The 16,650-nt window shown below is 32.2% G+C and overlaps 2 protein-coding genes across 2 annotated transcripts; both read left to right on the forward strand.

The window, feature by feature from the left end:
• The first annotated feature begins 3,603 nt into the window (after positions 1-3,603).
• LOC114162855 (uncharacterized) lies at positions 3,604-7,814 on the forward strand. Its single transcript, XM_028046836.2, has 2 exons — positions 3,604-3,758; positions 5,031-7,814. Exon 2 carries the CDS (start codon positions 5,220-5,222, stop codon positions 7,551-7,553), a length of 2,334 nt encoding a protein of 777 aa, XP_027902637.1. The 5' UTR covers positions 3,604-3,758; positions 5,031-5,219; the 3' UTR covers positions 7,554-7,814.
• A 1,435-nt stretch (positions 7,815-9,249) lies between these two features.
• Positions 9,250-15,076, forward strand: LOC114195967 (nuclear transcription factor Y subunit C-1-like). The gene is made up of 2 exons (XM_028086421.2): positions 9,250-10,156; positions 14,857-15,076. Exons 1-2 carry the CDS (start codon positions 9,489-9,491, stop codon positions 14,858-14,860), a joined length of 672 nt encoding a protein of 223 aa, XP_027942222.1. The 5' UTR covers positions 9,250-9,488; the 3' UTR covers positions 14,861-15,076.
• Positions 15,077-16,650: the final 1,574 nt, after the last annotated feature.

Here is a 16,650-nt window from a genome sequence, read left to right on the forward strand (position 1 = left end):
CAATAGTTATCATGCATGTTGAGCATTTATTGTGAATTTGATTGTCATGAAATCTACACAGAATATTTTAAATTTTGAGCATTCATTGTGAATTTGATGGTCATGAAATCTATGCAGAATATTTTAAATTTTTATCAATAAAAATTAACATTATTTGTGTTAGGATTCTTGACATATCAATAGCTTCCGATTATAAAAGAAGATCCTATAGCATTTGAGTTAAATTAACAAATTTCTCAAACCGTAATTATGTATAAAAGTTACTTTTAGCATATTTATATACCTATATTTATCACTGTGTTAAAAAAGATTAATGATACATTATAGCATGCATGTTGTGATTATTTGTAAACTAAAAAAATACTTCCGAAATAGGAAAACAAAAAAAAAGTTTAGCAATAAATTAAAATTAAACTATATAAAAATTATTTTCTTAGAAAATTCTATAAATAAATCTAAAAAGTAAATTTAATTTATTTCTTCTTCTTTTAATTTTTTAATTTTTTTATAAATGCAATAGGGGTACATTTGTAATATCTGTATAATGTCTCATATAAGTGAAGAAAAGGGAAAATAAAATATAAGGCTAATCATATTAATAACATTACTATTTTTATCTTTTAAAATAGCAATATCTTCAATTGAAGTTACTGTTTATAAGAAATTCAATTATACAACAATTACTTCAAGAATTAATTAGTTGAAGAAGCCTCATTTCTCGACACAAATTTATCTCACCCTACACACAAGGCAATATAATTCTTCAATTAATATTGATATAATATATGTAAAGTCAATAAAAAAAAAAAGTAAGGCTAATTTGAAGCAGGAATGTGTATTTATATTATTTGCATAATGGCTCATGCAGGGTGAAGAAAAAGGAAAATAAAATAAATTATGAGGCTAATATTATTGATTGGACTACCTTTTATTGATAAAACTAAATTATCTTTTATTGAAGCCACCTTATACAAGAAATTCAATCATACAAAAATATTATGACCTTAATTACTAGTTAATTCATTGAAAGTTGAAACATTCTTTCACAAAACAACACCGTTTCACAAACACATTGATATGCAAACAATAAAGTGTTATGTGATAAAGAATTTTAAAATTTCCATTTTCATTTTAAATATGTAAACAAATTAATACAAATATAAAGCCAATCCATGATACATTTGTCAGAGGATATGCGTTTATAGTATTTTTGTATACTGTCTCAGAGCGAAAAAAAGAGGGAAAAATAAAATATAAGGGAGATATAATTAATAGCATTAATTGTTTATCTTTTAAAATAAAAAATTGTCTTTAATTGAAGTTAACATGTATAAGAAATACAAGCATATAATAATTATTTCACCTTTTTAGCATGTTTTTAAGAAACTACCTTACACAATACAAGCAGAAAAACATGCTAAGATAATGTTTTCTTTTTTAACAATGTAATTAGTACAATATAATTGATAAATTTTGTGGATAGATTAAAATTTTTAGTTGAGTATCTCATTCTAATTACTTTTTTTATTCATAAAATCGAAATTGCGACATCATTTAAATGACTTCAGTGAACTAATATTACATCAACATCGTATTTGTCACGGTAATATAGTGGTGCTAAGGATGGTATACTCTTCCAATATTCATTTAGAACATTGAAAAACAATTAATTATAAAAGAAAAAAAAATGATAAGGATAATGTTGTATAATAATACTAAAAGCTTTTATGCTATTAATTTCTTAATGAGTTATTTGAGACAATGCAACAAAGTATTAAAAATCTTATTTGATACACTTCGTTCGTTTAACTAAAAAAAATCATTATTTAGAAAAACAATCCTTTCAAGCTAAAACATGAATTCATCTATAAAACTAAAGGATTTTTTAACGAATTTGTTTAAAATATAATCAAATAAAAATATGTTGACAAATGAACCTTAAATCTAATTTAATATTATAAAACTTGTATGTGAGACGAGGTTTGCACACATTTATATACTATGAATTTGTCGTATCTCTAGTCTATGTGTATTATCCAATACACATTTTTCATGTCGAGACATACATTTTGAACGTGGCACTAATATTAATGAGTGTTTTGAGAGTGGACCTGACAGTGGATGAAACAATAACTTCAACAAACAACACACTTCGCTACGATAGACTTTAATCCATGATTATAATATTATATGAACAAGTTGACATTATAAAATCAGCTTATAAAGTGAGGTTCACACTCACTTATACACTGTGAATCTATGTTATCTCTAATAAATGTGAAAGTTCTAACAAAATATAATAATATCAATTTATTGAAACTTACAGAAATTTATTATAAAAAAAAATGTAAAACTGAGTATGATGTTTTAATAATTATAAGTTTGGCAGGACCACAAAATAAAAATAAACAAAATTAATGTAAAGATTAAAAAATGGTTTATGAAGAATTAATTATACGCGGTTTTAATTTATTCTTTGGATAATTTTATTCATGGAATTGTTAAAATAGACTTAAATATATGAGTTAATCTCACTCATTACATATTTGAATTGGATTGAATTAAAAAAAATAAGTTTCTAACATATAAATTAAATCAAATTTGACTTGTTTAACTATAGGTTAAATATACTAGAGTCAATTGTATATGGATAGATCATAATCCATTTTGTAATTCTTTAAGTTTTGTATTATACATTTCGTCATTTTTTATTATAATTCTTTATTATTTTTGATTATATAAATTGACAATTTAATATTTTTAAATACTCAAATGTTATTAAATAGATTCAAATACTTTATTTATTTACTCAATTATATAATTACACACCTTTATTTTTATGATACCATTTTCTAATTGTAATTATTTTTAGGTGAAATAAGTGAGCATTTTAATTATAATGTTATAACTAAATGAGTTAAATCGATCTTTATCTTACGAATATAAAAAATAAATTTGAAGAATAAAATATACTTAAATGAATCAACTCACTTAATCTACTAAATAATAATGATTAAATGAGATTATCAAATTTATAATTCACCAGAAAATGAATAAAACTAAGTTGATTTATTTTTAAATGTATCCATGATAAACCAAACCACTTAAACCGTATTAATACAGTTTAGTATATCTCTATCCAAATGTTTCATGTCATTCTTAAAATCTCTATAATTTTTACTTTAATATAACATCTTATAATACTTACTAATATATATATATATATATATATATATATATATATATATATACACTGCTAAGATAAAAATATATATTTTCATGATTATGATCTATATCTTCAAATTTTAATAGAAAAAAAATTATATGGCTTCGAATTTAAACTTATGACATTACTTGTCGTCCTCTCACAATAAATTTGAATTGAAAATCATTCATTAGAAACGCGTAATAATAATGATATTAATTTATTATCTTAATCAAAACCAGGTAAGATTTGTATGAATCTGATGGATTTTTGTAGGTTATTTATTTATTTATTATTTTTTATTATTATGGTAATATATCAGGTCAAAACAAAAAATATTTGCCTTATTTAAAAAATTTCAGAGGTGAATGAGAAACAGTATAAAAACCTCTCACCATGAAGGCCTAACATGCACCGCACAGAGTAAGCTTTGAAACTCTGATCGGAGCCCAAATTCGCTCAACTCTCGAGCCACCGTTTTCCAAATTATTCACAAAACACAAAGAGCTTTCTCTACTCAATTGCCCGCTACGCTTCGTTCGTGTGCCTACAGGTTAAGCCTTTACCTGATTCTCCTTGTGCTTTCTCTTTATCTGAATCAATGTAGTTTTGAATTATGTGATTGTGTTTGGGTTTTCAGTTTTATGATATCTGTAGTGGTAGTAGTAGATTCCATTGGGGAAACAATGTTGAAGGGATTTTCTGTTTCTTGGGTGGTGTTTGTGTTTGTATATTTGTTTTTTTTTTTTTTTTTTTGTTACCGTAACGGAACCTCCAATGTGGCTGTCACGACCGTGACGGTGCGGTGTGGCAACCCATTTCTGTGGACAATTTTGAAACCTTGAATTTTATGTGATTAGAAGTATTCAAAATTTTGAACTTTTTTTTTCTTCTGTTTTTGATTGTTCCTTCTTGCGGTTTTTGTCTGTTCATATGAAGGGCTGCATGAGTGGTTCGCCCTTTTTTGGTGGGAGGCTTAGGGTTTGTTTTATTTTTTTCTTTTCAAAAATATTTGTAGTTTTCAGAATTCAATTACGCAAGGTTGCTCAGACAGCTTGTCAAGGGTGGTGCGCGGCACAAAGTAGGGTGCGGAATAGAATGAGAGGTTGCAAAAGATGAAAATTGAAAATGAAGATGAGAAACTATTTTCCTTTTTTTTCGATTTTTGGTTTTTTAAAAGACTTTCTCTGGAAACAATTTTAAAAACTGGATAGATTTAGATGATAAATTGGTAATGAGCAGAATGGAATTGTTTTTGAGAACAAGTTTTAAAAAACAAAAGGTGGAATGGAATCGGATATACCCTTAGATTTTACATTTAGTTTTTAATCTCCTTTGTTGTTAATCGTGGATGTTTGTTAAAGCTGTTCATTTGAAGAGTTGCATGAGCGAGAATTTACTTGTAGGAAGAACCATGTTTGGTTTTGCTACCCTGATAATGAAAGAAGTGATTGGAAGTAGAAACTGTGGTTTGGCATTTGCGCATTTTTTATTACAACATGATCCTTTTCTTTTGCAATTTCCTTCTCCACGATCAGCAAAGGTTTGGTTGTTCCCTGGATTGTGGTTTGGGAAGGTTGCAAGCGACTGACGATGTGAAAATGTGATGGAAATCTAATATCATGATATTGTTAAGCTTAATTTGAAAATTCAGTACTCTAATATGTATAGTGAGTTTTTAGTTACCTTATTGTTTAGAGAACATGTTGGAAATCAATGTAGAGAAAATAAGCATTCAAAAATTCCATTATTCATTATGCATGGTTGTTTTGTTTTGTCTTTCCTTTGTGCTAATGTAGATGTATCACTTTTTTAATGTTTATAGGGTTTACTTGGGGCTTCTGTAATTGAAGGAAGCGTCTCCATTGTGCATGTGGAACTGTCAGATTCTGGGTCTAAATTTTATTGTTGGGCATTGTCCTCCCTCCTTGTTGGTATCACCTTGATGTATACTTCTAAGGAAGGAAATAAAGAAGAGTAATTAGTGGCCATTTGCAGAAACAAACTGGCTAGCATGGAATGTAAAAAGGATGGTGCCTTAAGGGCAAAAGAACTTGCAGAGAAGATGTTTTTACAGAAGGACTTTGGTGGGGCAAGAATGCTTGCAATGAAGGCTCTAGAATTATATCCCAATCTTGATGACCTTCCTCGATTTCTGGCAACTATTGAGGTGTATATCTCAGCGGATAAAAAGGTTAATGGAGAAGTTGATTGGTACAAGATCCTTGGTGTGCAACCCTTGGCTGATGAAGAAACAATTCGAAGACGATATAGGAAACTGGCTCTTACTCTACATCCTGATAAAAATAAATCTGTAGGAGCAGATGGGGCGTTTAACCTTATCTCACAGGCTTGGAGTTTATTATCTGATAAAGACAAGAGGATCACATATGACCAAAAGTACAACTTATGGCGTACATATCATGGAAATCCTGGTGGGAAACCATCTGTGCCAGTTACTCAGAATGTTTTATACAGTAGTTTCTTCAGTCCTATGTTGTTGAAACCCACATTTTGGACCATTTGCAATTCCTGTAAGACAAAGTTTGAGTACCATAATGTTTATATTAACTCTGATCTTGTCTGTACATGTTGCCATAAGCCATTTGTGGCTTCTGAGACATCACCTCCACCTGTATACAGAAATGGTTCATCCTCTTCAAGAATTTCTCAGATGAAGCAACATAACTTCAACTTAAGCAGAATGGAAAGAAGTAATGGAAATCATGTTCCCGGAAGGACATCAATGTCTGCTGTCAATTCAGCACACGGGTCAGGTCCTTTCTCTATGCCCAGTGGCAGTTTTCGCGTACCAACATCAGTTTCTAGTGCTGCAGAAACTCTTGGTGCTTTTAGGATGCCTTCTGAAAATTTGAAGAGAATGCATGAAGATTCAACTGTGTCTTTGGAGAATGCCCAAATTGGGAAAATTCATGCTGCTGAGAGAACTGGTGCTGGTTCAGTTTTTCAGTCCTCTGGTTTTGGTTCATATTCTATTATGAAAGGTGACAAGCCAAGGAAGAGAAGGTCCACTGATGAACATAAAGTATGTAGAGATGGAAGAGATGTGGAAAGCAAAACAGTATCTCAAACTGAAGGAACAAACTTGGCTAATGAATTTGGGTCAGGAAGGGCTAATGCTGCTGGAAATTACAAACGCAATGGTGTTAGGGACGTATCACAGCTTCAAATGAAGCACCTATTGATGGAAAAGGCTCGGAAGGAGATTCTTAAAAATCTTGGTGAATTGAAAGCTTCTTTTGCATCAAAGATTCTAAACAAGTCAAAGAATACTGACACAGAAATCAGTGAGAGGGGGAAAAGTTGTGAAATTAATGGTTTAAAGCCTGGTGCACTAAAATTTGTTGATTCTAAGGCTGCCGGCAAGAAGTGTTTTTCTGTTCATCCAGATCCTGAGCTTCCTGGTTCTCTCTCTATGAATGTTCCAGACCCAGATTTCCATGATTTTGATGGAGACCGTATTGAAAATGCTTTTGGTGAGAACCAGGTGTGGGCTGCGTATGACAATGATGATGGCATGCCCCGGTTCTATTGTTTAATCCATGATGTAATCTCAAAGAATCCTTTCAATATGAGGATAAGCTGGTTGAATACGAAAAGCAATGATGAATTGGCCCCAATAAAGTGGATCAGTTCTGGCTTTCTTAAGACCAGTGGAGATTTCAGAATAGGAAAGCGTGTGTCCTATAGCACTCTTAACTCCTTTTCGCACAGGGTGAAATGGACAAAGGGTTCGAGAGGGGTTGTCCATATATATCCGAAGAAAGGTGATGTATGGGCACTGTATCGGAACTGGTCCCTTGACTGGAATGAATTCACTAAAGATGAAATCATACAGAAATATGACATGGTGGAGGTGCTTGAAGATTACAGTGAAGAGCAAGGGGTGAGTGTTGCCCCACTTGTCAAGCTTGCAGGTTTCAAGACGGTATTCCGCCAGAATGTTGATCCAATAAAAGTCAGGAATATTTCAAAGGCGCAGATGTTTCGTTTCTCACACCAAGTACCTTCATACTTGCTTACTGGTGAAGAGGGTCCCAATGCTCCTAAAGGTTGCTTGGAGCTTGATCCTGCTGCTACACCGATGGAGCTTCTTCAGGTGTTAGCTGAAGATCTGGAGCAAGAAATAATAATGACAACTGAAAAATCTGCCGAAGATGAATTGAAGCACGGAGAGAATTCCAGGGAGGAGGGTTCGCTTAAGGGGTGCCAGACAACCAAGGAAGAAGGTTCTGATGCAGGATTAGGAGAGAAGAGAAGCAAGCCTGAGATTTTGTTTGTATATAAGCGGAGACGTCTGGGGGAAAAGAGAGCTGTGAAATGTTAATTAAAGTAATGTTAATGATGGGAAGAGATTTTGTGTTCCATTAGCCAGAGATAGCAAATTAATTAGTCAACAAAACTATAGCTTACAGTCACCAACTCAACATACATTAGAACAGTTTTTGTTGTTTTTGCTGTATATTGGCGGGGCTGCAGTTTTGCTTTGAGTTTTGCCATTGCCCCCTCAGGACTTATTTCAGTTGTATCTATGAAAATATATGAAATGCCAATGTACGGTAGTTATTAATTTCTTCATGCCAATAAATTTCAGCATCATTTTTAACTCTTTTGACTGGGAACATTGATCTCCATGTTCAGAAATTCATTTTTTTCTAAAGAATCCTGCTATACAGCGGGTCAAATCATGCACCATAAGATGCTTTTTTTTTCTTGCACCTCACGGATCAAAGCATTTATACTTTAGAAGTTCCTCATGAATTCCGTTCTTCTGATAAGTTTGAACAAATCTTAAGCCTTTACAATACTAATAATATATTCAGTTTTTTTTTTCTTTTAAGAAAAAATCTCAAATGATAATAATAATAAGATTATGCTTAAACTGTAATTTTTTCTTTTTCATTTGGGAAGCTGGATGCTCTTCTTAGCTCTAGTTCGTTATGGAGTTGTTTTGAGAGAGCTTGAGATAGGGGTCTTTTGTTATATCATTACGTGGTTGAATTGTTGTTCATGGATCCACTATTTCTACACTTGTAATTTTGCCACATTTTAAAATTTGTTTCCATAGTTGAAAAAGTTAATGCGTTCTTGTAGTTCGAAATCTTTCAACTATGTTCTTATGTACTATTGGTTATTAAATTTGTTAATTGAAGATGCTCTTTTAAGAATTTATATAGATTATGTGAACTTAATCAATTATGCTATATATCAAACAGTTTCGTGCATATTTATTTTTTAAATAAGACATTCTATATAGTAGGTTAACGGAGTTTAGATGGTAATGTGATTAAGATGCACGAGTTTATTTATTTATCTAATTTTTAAAGTATAAACAGGAAATCACAATTTGAAACTATAAAAATCTAGTCACAAAATGAATGAATTTTGTAAAATTTCATAATTAGTTTAACCTTATATCAATTTTCAATTTTGTTATTACTGTTGTCCTTATAAGTAAATGCTCTTTCAATTAACCAACGTCTTTTAAGGAAAATATTTAATTTAGTCTGAGTAAGGTTATCCTTTACATAAATAAATTTTCAAGGTTAATTCATTCAGAATTCTTATTCACAAAGCTCTCTTTAATATGCGTTGTCATAATAATATTTTGTTTTTTTTTTTTTGACACGGTTAGATAACATTATTAGTATCTACAAAATACGAAGTCGTATTTATCATTTTTGAAATTAATTATTCAGTATTAGAAATTAATCTCATGTAAAAGTAAAACTGTTTTCTTTGTTAAATTTGTAATCGTTTCATCTGCCGCAAGTTATGAAGGATTGGAAATGATATTAGGAATAAATGATTTGAAGTAAAAAAAAAAGTAAATAGATTGCAGAAAAAGAATTACAGAGAGAAATGAAAGATTGGGTTGGGATGATGCCAAATGTTAGAAGAGGATGGAGCTGAGAGAAGGGCAGAGCAGAGCAGAGCAGAGTAATATTGGAAGTTGAAAAAAGAAAAAAAAAAAAAAGGAAAAAAGGGAAAAGGCATTTATAATGTTATGTTGTTTGGTTGGGTTACGCAGTGAGTGAGGGGTTGTTGTTCCGTTGAATTGAATGAATCCCTTGGTTGGCTTAGGGTAGGTCGGGTCCTTTCTTTGTTTACCTTATCCCACCACACCACATCATATCACACATCACGCTCTCGTCTATTTTATTTCCCATTTTCTGAATCACTCACTTCACCACACTCAAAACACAGCACAACAAAACAACAAAAGGCTCTGAGCAGCAGGGAAATTCTGAGAATTAGGGGAATGGAAAACAACCAGCAAGGGGGCCAAGGGCAATCGGGAGCGTACCCCGGCGCGGCTGCCGGAAGTGCAGGTGCAGGTGCAGGAGCGCCCCCCTTTCAGCATCTCCTCCACCAGCAGCAGCAGCAGCTGCAGATGTTCTGGTCCTACCAGCGTCAAGAGATCGAGCACGTCAACGACTTCAAGAACCACCAGCTGCCCCTCGCTCGCATCAAGAAGATTATGAAGGCCGATGAGGACGTCCGCATGATCTCGGCAGAGGCCCCAATCCTCTTCGCCAAGGCATGCGAGCTCTTCATCCTTGAGCTCACCATCCGCTCCTGGCTCCACGCCGAGGAGAACAAGCGCCGCACCCTCCAGAAGAACGACATCGCCGCCGCCATCACCCGCACCGACATTTTCGACTTCCTTGTTGACATCGTTCCTCGCGACGAGATCAAGGACGACGCTGCGCTCGTCGGGGCCACTGCTAGTGGCGTGCCCTACTACTACCCCCCCATTGGCCAGCCTGCCGGCATGATGATTGGCCGTCCCGCCGTTGATCCCGCCACCGGAGTCTACGTCCAGCCCCCGTCCCAGGCCTGGCAGTCTGTCTGGCAGTCCGCTGCCGACGACGCGTCCTACGGTGGCGCAGGCGGAGCCGGTGCGCAGGGGAGCATTGATGGCCAGAGGTACATAACTGACTTCTCACTTATGTCCAGTTTGGTCTTGAAGAAAAAAAAAAAAAGAGAAAGAAGAAATGAAATGCAGACATAGAATAAATAAGTTGAGAACATAACAAAAAATCTGAATCTTCTGATGTTTGATAGAATAAAAATAGGTAGGATAAAAAATCTGAATCTTCATATGTTTGATAGAATAAAAATAGGTAGGATAAAAATTTTCTTTGAAACTGAAAAGAAGGAAGAACACAATAATATTTCTTTAATGGAAAGAAAACCTATGGGTTGATAATATTTCTTTGATAGAAAGAAAACCTATGGGTTGATAATATTATTTTTTGAAAGAAAGAGTTCTACATCTATTGGTACATGATTGGTACATGATGTGTTCCTCTTTAAAAACATGTAATATTATGATATAATGCCGTGCTACTCAAGATCTCTACCATGATGAACCGTGCTCAGATGTATTTATGTATAAAAGTAGCGGAATTCAGAATTGTGTTGAGGGTTGACATTTTTTTTCTTTTTTTTTAAGATAGAAAAACTATTTACATTTGTCTCTATTTTCCTTTTCAATTATTTATATATATATATATTATATATATATATATATATATATTATATATATTACTCAAACTTATATCAGTCCCGTCCCATAAGTTCCATTATTGTAGGCAGTGTAGTGATGTAAATAATAAATACCTCCGAGGTTTAGGAGAAGCAAAAATACTCAAACTAATATCAGCTCCAACATTATAGGCACAATGTGTAGCGATTTAAATAATAAATACCTCCGAGGTTTAGGTAGAATACTCAAACTTATATCAGTCTCATCAATTCCAATATTGTAGGCACGATGTAGGGATGTAAATAATAAATACCTCCGATGTTTAAGAATTAGAAAGAGAAATATATACATTTGAGGTTTAGGAATTAGGAAGAGTAAGAGATACCTCCGAAGTTTAGGAATTAGAAAGAGAAAAGATGCCTCCGAAGTTTAGGAATTAGGAAGAGAAAAGATACCTCCGAAGTTTAGGAATTAGGACCAGTAACAGATACTTCCGAAGTTTAAGAATTAGGACCAGTAACAGATACTTCCGAAGTTTAGGAATTAGGACCAATAACAGATACTTCCGAAGTTTAGGAAGTAGGAACCTTAAAAGATACTTTCGAAGTTAGGAATCAGGAACAGTAAGAGATACCTTCGAAGTTTAGTAATCAGGAATTGGAAAGAGAAAGAGATACCTCCGAAGTTTAGGAATTGAGAATAGAAAGAGATACCCCGAAGTTTAGGAATTGGGAACAAAAGGAGATACGTCTGAAGTTTAGGAATTAGGACAAGTAACGGACACTTCCGAAGTTTAGGAATTAGGACCAATAACAGACACTTCCGAAGTTTAGGAATTAGGACCAGTATTAGATACTTCCGAAGTTTAGGAATTAGGACCAATAACAGATACTTCCGAAGTTTAGGAAGTAGGAACCTTAAAAGATACTTTCGAAGTTAGGAATCAGGAACATTAAGAGATAACTCCGAAGTTTAGTAATTAGGAAGATACTCATTGGTTTAGAAATTAGGAACAGTAAGAGATAACTCCGAAGTTTAGTAATTAGGAAGATACTCATTGGTTTAGAAATTAGTAAGAGTACAAGATACAATGGAAATTTAAAACTAATCTAGTCAAATAAAATCCCACAAAAATACAAGAAACTAAAAATAAAAATAAAAATAGAATTTAGTAAAATAAAATTCCAAAACATAAGGAACTAAAAATTCGAAAAATATTGAATAATTATATTCTTGTAAAAAAAAAATTAATAAGGATATATTTTTATTTTTATTTTTTTAGTTACATATATAAAAATATTTAACAACAATGTCCCTCTTATTTTAGATTTGGATGAAACAATGTAACCATGATTATAAGAAAAACTGAATAATAATTTTTATTTGAGTATAAAATATTATATGTTTGGAGCCTTTTTATATAATATAGATGTTCATTTGAGTTTAATTAATGGTGGCATGTCACATTTTAGAGATTATCATATTTCATCATTAGGTTAAAAACTCATAAGGTGACAACTTTATTTTCTATCTGAAAATTTGACCTTTGTTTTTGTAAGGACTAAGGATAACATCATGTTATTGACGTATGTGTTTTAATGTTTAACCCTTGCTAAGGTCATAATAATAATAATTGAGGCAGCTGGTGGAGGTAGTCTATATTTAAAGTAGAGATAAACTAGTTCCATTTTAATAGCGAGCAATGTGGCTCATATCCTCCATATTTTATCAGTTTAAGATATTTCCTTAATTGATTGACTGTTTAATCAGCATGAGATTTGTTCACAGCTTATTAGTATACACTTGATTACTAAATTTTCATAACTAGTGTTCTACTGGCCTGATACCTTAATCAAGTTGATATGTGGTCCAAGCTTGATATCCATGTTTCACAAGTAAACATAATTAGATATTGCATATTTTTCGTCCCTACTGCCCAGATCTGATGGGACAATGAATAATGTGTCTCTTGGCCTTTAAATGTAAATAATATTAAGATTTTTTGGTATAACAGGTATTGTGTATATAGTATGGGAATATTTGAGATGTTACTTTATTGCGGCTGATTTAGTAGCATAATCTGTCTATACATTTAATATGGTGTACTCCTCAAGTCATAGTCTACATGATTCCACAGTTAGTTGGGATGTTATTTTTGTTGCATCTTGGTATGGGTGGATTATATAGAGCTACAAGCCTCAATGGTTTAGATGAAAGTGAGCAAACCTTTTAGAGAATGACCTCAAGGTTTCCTATGATCAGTCCATTCAAAAGTGTGTTCTCTCCTGATTTTTTGCGATCAGAGGGTCTTTCAACTTTGATTAGGTTCACAGTTATTTGAATTATTGGACCCTCTTGTTATTTTCAATCTTATATTATTAACTATCAAATGTTTTAGATAATAGTTAAAATACTCTCTCGTGGACCAAGGTCCCAAGAGGTATTGTAGAACAGGTCCAACATATGGTGATAAGTCATTGTATTGAAGATGTATGACGACAGTCTAAATCTGAGAGGATACACAACCCGAGACAACACTAAAAAGACCGAATAAGAATAATAAAACTAACATGAGGTTCAGCCTAAACCGAGAGGGCACACTTACAAACCAGTAATTTGTCATTTGTTCTCTGCAACCATTGATTTAATTGTTAATGTTTCTGGTTTTATTCTAGCTTTTGGGAGAGTAGTAGAAGGAAGTTTTCAACTTTATGAACAGAAGTCGGAAGTCAGAAAGGATGTAGCACATTGATAACTCTTTGAGGGCTTGATTGATTGGTTTTTTTTTTGGAGCTATATGCTATTCATATCTATTTGTATATCTACCTGCACAAACTTGTTAATATGACTTAAATCATATTGCTAAGTTAATGTGTATTTGAAGTCTCCTTCCTTAGAAGCCATTATGAAGACACTAGCATAATGTCCTATATGAAATTTCTGCCATTACCAAATTCAGGAGGATATTTGATTAATGCTCAGCACATGGAATGTAAAATTTATATTGTTTTCAGATTTTATAAACAGTGGCTGTAGTTCATAGGTAGCTGTATACTTTTGGGAGTTAAATGGATCTATTTGTTTTGCAAGCACTGCAATTTTTACTTACTTTTAGTCGTGTAAAAATATGGCCTCAACTTAAAAAGTTGCATTGTTAATGTGTCTTTTAGGCTTAATGAGATGCCAAGTGGAGAGCTAGTTTTTTCTACAAGAACCCATAAAAACTGGTTCTTGATCAAACAGTAAAACAGAAAAGTGGAACCCACGTAAGGTGAATTAGGAATCCATGTTAGGTTCTTATACTGGAGTAAAAAATAGACAAAGTTCTTAAATCTTATATGACATTGAGGGATCACAAAAGTGTATTAAGAAGCCAAAATTAGTTTCACTATTGGAGATGCTCTTAGGATTCAATTGCAAGGAATGGAGGATTTGAGTCCAGTGTTAGGATTCAATTGCAAGGTATGGAGATTTGAGTTCCATGTTAGAAATACAAGATTAAGTGTGGAGTTTGTAAGACCTTGAACTCTCCAGCTATAACCACTAGCTTTTGTCGTGTGGTACTGTCAAGGTTCTTATCAAATACTATGAGAGCTTCAACTTCTGGCTTTGTATGATATTAGTCAAGGGTGTTAGTGCACAGTCATCATAGGAGGTGGTAGGAGCTGCAGTACATGGAGGAATGTTATGATCTAATTGCAAGGTTCTCCAAGGTTCTTATCATGTTATGACAACAGTTATGTTTTTTATCATTAGGGAAGTGGTTAGTTACATAACCCTGGCCATGTCATAATTTTCTGTTATGTATTGAGTAAGAAATAGATCATTGACTTCTAAATTGTCAAATTGCTAGCATTGGCACATATGATGTAAAAATTAAATGCAACTTTCCTAAACTAAGACCTTTTGTTTTGCACGAGACTGAGATTGACAGATAGAGGGATGACACTTTCCGGATTACAATTACATTTTGACAACTACCTATGAAAATGTTAATTTATAATTATAAGTGGAAGTAGCTACTTATTTTATTTCTCTCCTAGTATGTTTTATTTGCATGTGTAGTTGTTTTGTTTATCTTATATTGATCTATTTTAAATGGAAATGTTCTGATGACTCCAAGTTTTGTTCCGTGCAGCTGAGTCACTTGCAATGATGCACAAATGAAGGACTGTCAGGAGTTATGAAGATGCTGAACTTGCTTGGAATTTTGATTGTTTCGAATTTAGAAATGGTTTTTGTTAACTAAATTTTATGGGATGACAGTATGAACCTGTTAACTTGATGAACAACAGCATGATTTAACGATTTATGTACAAAAATTTAAAACTAAACATTGTTGATCCTTCTGTGTGAAACATGCTTGAACATGCTAATCACTTTTATTTCCTCTTAAGTTTCCCATGATACCAATGTGTCATGACTTCTAGCAGTGGATATCCGTAGGATTTAGGTTTTTTATCTTATGATTTATGACTTCTAGCAGTGGATATTCGTAGGATTTAGGTTTTTTATCTTATGATTTAGGTAGATAGTTTTTTTGTTTTTATTATCTTTAGGCAGAATTTCTATCCTCCCATGGCACTTATAAATTTATTTTAAAAAAGAAAACAAATGAACAACGCTAGTTATTTATTGAAAATTTTTCAAACACTGACTAGATGGATTTTCAAATGCTGAATAAAAGTGTTGTATTTATCACTATTAATTTTTTAAGTACTAGGAACATTTTTATTATTAAACCATAAACAAATTGACATTTCAAAAATCATATTTTCAGTAAAATTTTCAAGTGAAAAAAAACAATTTAAGATGTTATTTCTCGACACTAACACGTCAAAACATTAAAATATTTGGTATTTTTTGGTATGCTACTGTGTAAGAAGAAAAACAAAAGAAATTGATTTTGACACTAATCTATTCCCCTAGGTGACCATCCCATTCTTTTAATATCGTATATTGTTTGTTTCACTTTTCACCTAGTCACACATCTTTCGATTTAAAAAACTATATATATCAAATTAATTAAAGCATTGTACAAACCCGTACAAATATATAAATATATAATTTAATCTGTTTACGCAATATTTGTATAATTGCAAATTTATCCGAGTCACCAAAATATTAGTGACAAGAGTCCAGACATGTTTTTAACATAAAAAAAATTATTTATGTTATCTTTCTATATAGTCTTTGTACACTTGTATCAGATATATACAATAAGTTTATTTTGATATGCTTTCTTAAAAAAAATATTTAATGTATTCTGATGCACTATCATTTTACTCCTTACATTATTAAGTGGTAGATACAATTTATTATTGGAACCTAATCTCAACTAGGCTAAAATATAAAAATAGTTAACATTGGGTTTCAGATTTTCATTTTCTTTTTCTTCTCTATTTCTGTTTTCTTTTGTCTAGTTAATAGTTTTTTTTTTTTCTTATCAAGTATACTAAAATTATAATGCTTTCTATTTTTTTGTGATTTTTCTCTTTTTCTCTTTTGCTTTTAATGTATGCATGTTTTATTTTCATTAGTAAGTTTTCCTTCTATGATTGGTTGCATGCATAAAGGTCAATAGATGGATAAAATCCAACATGGTATGAGGGTAGGTTAATCTCATTCTGCTTCTGTTGGGTCTCACTTCTTCCTTTCACACAATTTACATACCTAAAATCTATATATAAATGAAGATATACCTTACACAAAATTTACAAATAAATAAAATATTAAAAGAATTGAATTTTTAAAATTGCTTTTGCTAGTGGGTGTTTGTTTGTGTCTTCTCTTATTTGAACTTTCTCATTTGCTCACTTTTAATCTCTCTTGTTGGTTTGAAGCTCTCTCATTTGTTCAGGTTGCTCTCTCCCTCTCTTGTTGGTTAGAAGGTTATTATTATAAATGCTCATTGCCTTTCTCGCCGTCTTGC

Source organism: Vigna unguiculata, chromosome 9 (assembly GCF_037176805.1).
Source record: "Vigna unguiculata cultivar grain cowpea cultivar isolate G323 ecotype 2 chromosome 9, ASM3717680v1, whole genome shotgun sequence".
Taxonomy (NCBI): domain Eukaryota; kingdom Viridiplantae; phylum Streptophyta; class Magnoliopsida; order Fabales; family Fabaceae; genus Vigna; species Vigna unguiculata.